Source organism: Protomyctophum bolini, assembly GCF_963924005.1.
Source record: "Protomyctophum bolini genome assembly, chromosome: 13".
Classification (NCBI taxonomy): Eukaryota; Metazoa; Chordata; class Actinopteri; order Myctophiformes; family Myctophidae; genus Protomyctophum; species Protomyctophum bolini.
In genome coordinates, this window is record NC_137874.1 from 40,654,820 (window position 1) to 40,664,866 (window position 10,047).

A 10,047-nucleotide genomic window follows, 5' to 3' on the forward strand; every position below is an offset into this window, starting at 1 on the left:
AAATAAGGCACACTGACTGAACGCGCACTGTGACGTCACCGCCCACCACACTCATCAAACTGACCAGGTTCCCGAACGCACCCTAAATAAGTCCAGTCACACCTGAAGCATTTAATGCAGTATCCCACATGGTGGGTCGGGACTCGGGACACGTTTGGCTCATAAATATATAAGCGTACATGAATCGTAAAATAATAAAACATTACTAATGGTAGGTACAAGGCTCACAATGCTGGTCTTGTGAGCTTAACTGAACTACCATTTTCACAATAGTTTGAGTCCCGGGAAAACTTCTTAATTTGTCTTTTTGGGTCCTGAGCTACACTGGTCATCATGGCGTTACGACCGGTGTTTCACTTTTCATTCTATGACCACACAGGTTTCTCTTCTAGGCACCTAAAGCTCCTCCAATGAAGTGGAATGAACACGTCCTGCTCAACAGTGAGTCGCTCTAAACACCTTTCTTGAAGAGAGGCATATATTTCCATTCACTCTGGTCTGGCCTGGAGAGATGTCTCAGTCTGCATATTTATAAAGACATTTTGGAAAACATTAAGACCTACATTAACATCTGTGGTCAACATTGAGAAGAGGTCTTCGATTGGTTTGTATGTACCCTCCCCATAATTGAACCGAGTATTTTATTTCCTTGTATGAAATTGAAAGCAGCCATTTGTTCTCGTATTATTTCATGCCAGCCCATCAATCAGTTTATATTCCTTCAGCCCCCCTCGGCCCTCCGTCTGTCTTGTTGTGAAATGCATCATGTCCTACAGTCGGGTGACACACATCATGCAGGCCGGGGCAGTCCCCTGTCCCCTCCTCCAGGCATATTTGTGAGGGTCGTTGAGTGATCCGCTGTCCTCCTGCGCTAAACTTAGCCTCGACAATACCTCACCACCATGGTGGCTCTGCTACAATGGCATTTTGGCCCTGAACGGTGTCTGGTTACCGCGCATGTGGTCTGCTGTTGCTGCTGTGTTTCGTTTCTGCGAGTCACGTCGCTACTGGCAATACAAGGTGAGTGCGTGTGTGTATTGTGTACAACAGTAGCAAATCATTAACCATTGTGCATGAGAACGGCGCTGCCCTTGAGCCCGTCTGTGTGTATTCACTAATTTACTAATGCCTGTAGTTAACTTGTCACTCACTGCTGTGTTGTGTTTGTTCTTTCTTTGCATAGACCCTCGTTCACGCAGTTGTCCACTACTGACCAAGACTTGTGCGTCAGATGTATTTTATAGTCTGTCTTATCTGCACGAAAGTCAAGACTCGATAAAATGCATACCGGTATAATTAATTATTATGATACTATGATAGCCTTGATCCAAAGCTATATGGCTATGCGCACGCCCCCATCAGTTGAGTTCCCAGTTTACGCGCGTTCTGTGCGTAAATCTTCGTGCGTTTTCTTGTTTTTTGTTTTTATGAGTAATATGCCGTGTTATTGTTTGGTCATGTAGTCAAACATCAAAGAAACATCCGCACACTCCAATGTCTCTGAAGCGCCACCCACAAGATCGACTTATACTTTATCTAATTAATTGGCAAAGAAAATCTATAGGTCTCCATCAGGCCGATGTTGGTTGTGTAGTCAGTGGTTAGTGAAACATGCTTTGAATGACCTTTCATTGTGCGACTATAAACCTGTTGGTGACATTCCCTGTCCATTTTATACTGTAAAAAATGTTAATTTAATCAATGGCATGAGCATACAAATTTGGCTCCATTTGTATATATTACTTTCAGAGTTACAAATGGGTATAAAATGAACACATGCATATTTGGACTATGTATATTATATCCCAGTAGGCTACTTGTAACGTGCCTTCACTCCTTGTAAAGCCTAATATCCTATAGCAACATACCGGCATGCTGTGAATAGCCCACTGCTGTCCTAGAACAAAGTTCACTTCAGATGTTATGAGCCCTTGTGCCGTGGTGTGTAGCCTACTCTGAACCACCATGGAACCTATAGCCTACATCATAAGCCATTTAACCTCTATCATTGCAGACGGTATAATGAGTATCCCTGTGTAATGCTTTAATGGGAGGTAGTGAGTTTATAAAGTTGTAACAATTTCATTGAGCAAATGTATTTATCACTGCGTAGTATACTGTCCTCGGGCTGAGATCAGTGGGAGGACACATGCAAGACAATGGAGAGGATATCGTTTTTAATTTTCTGGGGGGGGTTGTAATGTGTGACTCACTGAGAATCGTACCACCAATTTGATGTGATTTAAAGTTACTTTCATGATTATACTAGTCTGAACTTCCTCATTTCCTAGATAATTATCTGAACATGTGTGTACAAATGTCTTCTGAAAGCACCATTAGTCCCAAATTAGTCACAAATCTTATTTAGTAAATATTGCCCATACAGTGTTTTTTTTAACGTTTATTCTCTGTTACGGTACTATTTAGGTCATGCTTGCATAACAAACAAGCTGATAGACCATACCCTGATTAGAGATTCAGATCATTTAGTTCTGTGTGTGTGTGTGTGTGTGTGGGGGGGGGGGGGGGGGGGGGGGGGGGGGAGAGACATGTTGTAAAAGCATGTAGGGAAGTCTGGATTGTTTCAGCCAGTGTTGTTTTCGTCGACTAAAACGAAGATGAAAAAGACTCAAACTAAATGAAGTTTCAGTCCAAAGACTTATGACTAAACTAAAAATCGAAATTTGCTGCCAAAATCAACACTGGTTTCTTCAGGCCCAGTTGTCCTTGTGACAAACGTGACTCTTTCGACATGGCAATCTGAGATGGTACATGCAAGCAATCTGAGATGACTTGGTTTGCCATCCATCCACATACCAGCACAGGACACACCAGACCCTGACATTTTACTTAAAACCTGACTAAAGGTCACCCAACGATGCCATTCCCTGTATTCCAGCTGGCACTTCAGATTAAATCTACCGTCTGTTTTCTCTCTATAGCAGACTGTCTCTCACAGACCAGCTCCGGAACTTCCAGGTAACACTCCGTGAATGATGGAGGTGGACGGACAGCAGACCAATGGAACGCATGATGAGGACAGCCTGCATTCCCAGTCGTCGGAACTCCAAGAAAATGGATCCAACCACGTTTCAGTCGTAAGTTTTAATAATAAAACGTAGTAATAGCTCACTCACACCCGTGGTTATTTATGTCTGCATTTCGGGCTCACGACCACCACCCGCTTTAGTTTTTGTATGGAGATGATCTGCTTTAGAACATAAACGTTATTTGCAGCTTTTATATAAGCGCTTTTATCCAAGGCGCTTTACATATATTGTTACATTGAATTGAATTGCATTCATACACCGATGGCGGGGGAAACCATGCAAGGCACCAACCTGCACATCGGGAGCAATTAGGGGTTCAGTGTCTTGCTCAAGGACACTTTTGACACTAACTCTCTGGGTGAACCCGGGAATCGAACTGGGAACCTCGCGGTTGCCATTCCGGCCGCTCTACCCCTTGAGCCACTGCCGCGTCATGTACAGTATACGTAACTATAAGCCGAGGTTTAAAGTTACCTCACGCTTCCCCTCTAACCTACAGGGCGGCCATAGCTTTAGCCTCGGTGGGTAGAGAGGCAGTCTGCTAATCAGAAGGTCACAGGGTTTGTCTCCCAGCCCTGATCTATGTGCCGAAGAGCAAGACATTTAACCCCTATATAAGTATAGCTGCTGTCTCATAATAACCATCTGAGAAGCCCTCAGCTTTGTGAAGCTGGAACTGAATTTCCCCTGCGTTTCTGACCGAGGCTAAGTCATTGAAATTGTTTTCATGGAAGCAGGGAATCGTAGCTTCAAATTAACATATTGGTTGTTCAGTTTGACTCACCAGTTTTGGAGATAATGGCTTATAGAGTCGAGTTGAGAAAACCGGCATGAAAGGTTCACTTCTGTGGACTCAACATTACAACTAGCTACATGTTTAAGCATTCATTTCATATTTACATGTCGATTTCAGCTCTTGACATTATACGCCATTATACTGTCTCTGTATCAAAAAGAGTCACATTTGTTAATAAAAATTTTTGAGGTAAAATAAGACTTTGCATTCTGTTTCCATGCGTTATGGGCCTGGCGTTATGCTTCATCTGCTATAAGTAACTAAAGTATATGTTGTTCACACAGGTGGTCGAAATCAAAACCAACGGGTGTTTGAACGGCGCCCCGTCTGTCATCGCCGACCGCTCCGGTGCCAGCCCCCCTCCCCGTCTTGACAGCCCCCTCCCTCCCCGCCTTAGCAGCCCCCTCCCTCCCCGTCTCAGCCCTCTGTCGGCAGAGCAACTCTCTGCCGTCCTACACGCTACAACGCCAGCCTCCATCACCACCACCAGGTAGGGTGACCAGATGTCCCTCTTTGCAGTGGGACAGTCCCTCTTTTCCAAGACTTTTCAGGCATCCCACAAATTGAGACCCTGTCCCACATTGTGACTGGCAGTCATCAGTGTTCACATTGAGACCCTGTCTGTCCCACATTGTGACTGACAGGCATCAGTGTTTACATTGAGACCCTGTCTGTCCCACATTGTGACTGACAGGCATCAGTGTTTACATTGAGACCCTGTCTGTCCCACATTGTGACTGACAGTCATCAGTGTTCACATTGAGACCCTGTCTGTCCCACATTGTGACTGACAGGCATCAGTGTTCACATTGAGACCCTGTCTGTCCCACATTGTGACTGACAGGCATCAGTGTTCACATTGAAACCCTGTCTGTCCCACATTGTGACTGACAGGCGTCAGTGTTCACATTGAGACCCTGTCTGTCCCACATTGTGACTGACAGGCGTCAGTGTTCACATTGAGACCCTGTCTGTCCCACATTGTGACTGACAGGCATCAGTGTTCACATTGAGACCCTGTCTGTCCCACATTGTGACTGACAGTCATCAGTGTTCACATTGAGACCCTGTCTGTCCCACATTGTGACTGACAGGCATCAGTGTTCACATTGAGACACTGTCTGTCCCACATTGTGACTGACAGGCATCAGTGTTCACATTGAGACCCTGTCTGTCCCACATTGTGACTGACAGGCGTCAGTGTTCACATTGAGACCCTGTCTGTCCCACATTGTGACTGACAGGCATCAGTGTTCACATTGAGACCCTGTCTGTCCCACATTGTGACTGACAGGCATCAGTGTTCACATTGAGACCCTGTCCCACATTGTGACTGACAGGCATCAGTGTTTACATTGAGACCCTGTCTGTCCCACATTGTGACTGACAGGCATCAGTGTTTACATTGAGACCCTGTCTGTCCCACATTGTGACTGACAGGCATCAGTGTTCACATTGAGACCCTGTCTGTCCCACATTGTGACTGACAGGCATCAGTGTTCACATTGAGACCATGTCTGTCCCACATTGTGACTGGCAGGCATCAGTGTTCACATTGAGACCCTGTCTGTCCCACATTGTGACTGACAGGCATCAGTGTTCACATTGAGACCCTGTCTGTCCCACATTGTGACTGGCAGGCATCAGTGTTCACATTGAGACCCTGTCTGTCCCACATTGTGACTGACAGGCATCAGTGTTTACATTGAGACCCTGTCTGTCCCACATTGTGACTGACAGGCATCAGTGTTTACATTGAGACCCTGTCTGTCCCACATTGTGACTGACAGGCATCAGTGTTCACATTGAGACCCTGTCTGTCCCACATTGTGACTGACAGGCATCAGTGTTCACATTGAGACCATGTCTGTCCCACATTGTGACTGGCAGGCATCAGTGTTCACATTGAGACCCTGTCTGTCCCACATTGTGACTGACAGGCATCAGTGTTCACATTGAGACCCTGTCTGTCCCACATTGTGACTGGCAGGCATCAGTGTTCACATTGAGACCCTGTCTGTCCCACATTGTGACTGACAGGCATCAGTGTTTACATTGAGACCCTGTCTGTCCCACATTGTGACTGACAGGCATCAGTGTTTACATTGAGACCCTGTCTGTCCCACATTGTGACTGACAGGCATCAGTGTTCACATTGAGACCCTGTCTGTCCCACATTGTGACTGACAGGCATCAGTGTTCACATTGAGACCATGTCTGTCCCACATTGTGACTGACAGGCATCAGTGTTCACATTGAGACCCTGTCTGTCCCACATTGTGACTGACAGGCATCAGTGTTCACATTGAGACCCTGTCTGTCCCACATTGTGACTGACAGGCATCAGTGTTCACATTGAGACCATGTCTGTCCCACATTGTGACTGACAGGCATCAGTGTTCACATTGAGACCCTGTCTGTCCCACATTGTGACTGACAGGCATCAGTGTTCACATTGAGACCCTGTCTGTCCCACATTGTGACTGACAGGCATCAGTGTTCACATTGAGACCATGTCTGTCCCACATTGTGACTGACAGGCATCAGTGTTCACATTGAGACCCTGTCTGTCCCACATTGTGACTGGCAGGCATCAGTGTTCAAATGCCCTAATAGTTAGTCCCCTAATAGTTGGCCTTCTGTTGTAAAGCTCTCTCATTGTCTCTTCCTGCAAGATGTGTTTTTATTAAGCCTGTTAAAATAGCATAAAAATGAAGCATGATTTTAAAACAAAATGTGAGACACCAGAGGAGTTTATAAATGATATAGCCAATAGGCCTATGGTCGAATATGACATCAAGGTATTTGATAGCAACTCAAGTAGTAAGTTGCTAACCCGGTACTGCAGTATCACTTGTGTGGGACCAGGTGGGATGGGGGGACGGGGGACCCGATACTTCTGTCCCTCAAATGAACCGTGTGGTTCTGGTCTCCCCACCAGCAGGAGTCCAGCTACGGCCAGCGGCCCGGCCACCCTGGAGCGGCTGCAGGTGGAGCTCCGAGGGCTGAGGGACGAGGTGGACACCATGAAGAGTCAACACAAGTAATTCAGCCTTTGATTATTACAGTGTTTTGGTTTTTCATGCAGCAAGTTTTGGTTTTTAGTTTTAGTCTCTTGAATAGTTTTCATTTAGTTTCAGTCACATGGTATGTTAGTCACCTGCAATGTCTTATAGTGTTATGTCTAGTTTTAGTAATATTTAGTAAATATCATATGTTTTTAATCGACTAAATCTACAGTTGATTTAGTCGAACAAAATGTATTTAGGCGGGCCTTGATGCCGTCGTAATGACTGTTTTCTTTTCACTCGCTGAAAATAGCCCGATCTTCAAGCCCACAACGCGTCACGCTTGTAGATCGTCTATTTTCAGCATGCAACTTATTGCAAAATGACTTATGCTGGATCTCTTGTCCCTACCTAAGTCCCTCTCTCTAGTCCCTCTCTAGTCCCTACCTAACATTTTAGTCTAGTTTTTATTTGTTGACGAAACTGTCGGTATATTTAGTCATCATAGCTTAGTTTTCATTTAGTTTCCATTTAGTTTTAGTCAGTGGAAAAAGGTAGTCGACGAACATTTTTCGTCTTAGTTTCAGTCGACGAAAACAACACTGTTTGATTAGTCTCTCATCAGCTGCTGTTTCCTTTAGCGTGAGGCAGTTTGACGCAGAGCAGGAGTATAGGCAACCTAAACCTGCTTTGGGCTTTAATGATCATTACATCCTGAAAATATTTCAAATGAAGAAGCAATGGTTGTTATGAATATGGCAATCAAAATCAGTTGGACATATTATAATTTTGATGTGGTGTCACAAGAAAATAAAAACATGCCATGCCCTCTCCTGTACATGATGCTAGTATGTCACATGGGACTTAGCCCCAAGTCAAGTCAACCCTTGATGCTGAGCAGTGTTGTTTTTGGCAGCAAAATTTGATTTTAGTTTTACTCATAGTCTTTTGAATAGTTTAGTCACATTTTAGTCGCCTGGAATGTTTTAGTGTTAGTGTAGTTTTTGTCAATTAAATATCATACGATTTTAGTCGACTAAATCTGCAGTTGATTTAGTCGAACAAAATGTATTTTGGCGGGCCTTGATGCCGTCGTAATGACTGATCTACAAGCTCACAACGCGTCGCGCTGCGAACATTTTTCGTCTTAGTTTTAGTCGACGAAATCAACACTGATGTCTTAAGTTGTATTTGCACTCATTTGAGCTTTGGGTGTTTTTTAGCAAAGAAATCAAACTGCTGATGAATGAGCTGGACGAGGAGAAGAGGATTCGCTTGACGTTGCAGGTATGAAAATACTAGTAAATGAAAAGGTGTGCGAATGAATTGTATGTGATGAACTGCCACAGAATAAAAACAGTCTAAGTCCACACTATTTATCCATAATGTATAAATGATAGATAAGGGTTCAGGACAACTAGGCCTTTTCGTTGAGGGGTCAGAATGAAATTTGGACTAAGGGCCGATTCATACTCCTATTTTACAGCTGTTTCGGCTCGTCAGAAATTTTCAGTAGCACCGAAGAGACGACTTTAGGACGGTACCCCCCCCCCCCCCCCCCCCCGAACCTCTAATGACGTCACATTGTACTGTAGGCTCTACAGCGTCGAACCGACTTTTATTTGGCTCTAAAATAGGAGTATGAATCGGCCCTTAGACTGTTTTTCGTCTGTGGTACTTAATGATCACCTGGGCATTCGTCTCTCTGAATTGAATATGCCTGCCATTGTATTTCAGTCAGGACAACTCAAGAATGCATTATTGAATATAAAATGAGCAATATATTTATTGTGGTTTGGCGATGAATCGGATCTGCTTTTTAGGTACTGAGATCAACCATAGTGTGTGTGTACCACAGAGAGAGAGATTTTGTCCGCATATATGTGATGCATACTATTGAAATGGCATCAGCTCAATCTAGTATAGTTGATTGAATGCCATTCAGCCTAACCATGTGATTGTCTTTCTGTGTCAGATGGAGATGCAACGTCTGAACAAGCGCATGTCCAAAATGAGCTGACCACAGAGGGCGCCAACAACACACTTTTCTTTGAGCCCATCTACAGGCTTGTAGATCGGCTATTTTCTCGGCAAAGAGGTTTGGTGTATAGGGTGGCAAAAGAGCAGACCAAGTACACGTTTTCAAAGTATTGAAGATTTAAGTGTGGTTAACTGTCTGAGAATTAACTAAGCAATATTACACGAGAGGGTGTGTCGAGTTCCTTCACTGAAGTGGCAATAATCACGCTAAACCACACCCTCAAGTGTAATATTGCAATTCTACAACAGTTACCCTTAAAACTAAGAAAATCGCTGAATAAATATATTTTTTTAATGACAGATGTAGTCACTACGACCACAAATGTCCCAAGAAACTAGCTAGCCTAGCCACCGAGTTTGCTAGTGCTCTGGAACAACAGAGCAGCTGAATCCTTTGTTTTGATTAGGTAGAAAGAGGCAGCCAGTGGATCTGGATTATAAGGAAAGACCCTTGCTGGGCTATAAGAACATACACACATACACACACACACACACACACACACACACACACACACACACACACACACATCTGAGAACTCCAGTCAAACCCCTCAAACAATAGGGCATATGAGGTATGCGGTCAGCTGTATGGCTGGCTCAGGGAAGAGGACGCCCCTGCCTTGCATAGTCCCGTGGGAGGCAAATCTCAATGATTGGGGCATGGGACACATGCTAAGGCTTCATCGCCCTTTAGCTGGCCACCTTTGATGAGGGTGTATATAGTGTTGGAAGGCTGAAACACACCTGATTCAAAGGCACACTACTGAGGATGTGTCCCAAAATTGACATCATACCCTAGTTAAGAAAATACACCTCCTAATGCCACTCTTAACATCAAGGCAAATCTCATGTGAGCCCCCACCATCTATTGGCACAATGGACAGTCTTAACATCACGTCCCGTGTTGTATGATTCAGGTGGTGAATGGTGCTGGTTTGATCCACGGCTAGAAGCCGTTTCAACCAATCAGATTGCTTCCTCGTAACGACCTGTTGTAGAATACACATTAACCCATCGAGACCTGAGGCCGATTCCACAAATCTCTTCTAAATCCTGACAGATTTCTGAGAAACGTAATGTTTCTATGTCAGCGGTGCTCAAACCTCTCCCTAAACGTGTTTGTATTTGGTCACAGACAACCCATCTATCTCAA

At 44.5% G+C, this 10,047-nt stretch overlaps 1 protein-coding gene across 1 annotated transcript; it reads left to right on the forward strand.

Annotated features, from left to right (window-relative positions):
* The first annotated feature begins 893 nt into the window (after positions 1–893).
* Positions 894–9,035, forward strand: LOC308326871 (uncharacterized protein). Its single transcript, XM_080779921.1, has 6 exons — positions 894–1,020; positions 2,943–3,098; positions 4,131–4,336; positions 6,788–6,889; positions 8,078–8,141; positions 8,830–9,035. Exons 2-6 carry the CDS (start codon positions 2,994–2,996, stop codon positions 8,872–8,874), a joined length of 522 nt encoding a protein of 173 aa, XP_080636047.1. The 5' UTR covers positions 894–1,020; positions 2,943–2,993; the 3' UTR covers positions 8,875–9,035.
* Positions 9,036–10,047: the final 1,012 nt, after the last annotated feature.

Bases quoted from the DNA above. Each gene is read 5' to 3' on its own strand.
- LOC308326871 (XM_080779921.1), top strand. From the start codon at position 2,994: ATGATGGAGGTGGACGGACAGCAGACCAATGGAACGCATGATGAGGAC. The intron at 4,337-6,787 runs GTAGGGTGACCA...TCTCCCCACCAG, and splicing joins GCCTCCATCACCACCACCAG to CAGGAGTCCAGCTACGGCCA. The intron at 8,142-8,829 runs GTATGAAAATAC...TTTCTGTGTCAG, and splicing joins GGATTCGCTTGACGTTGCAG to ATGGAGATGCAACGTCTGAA.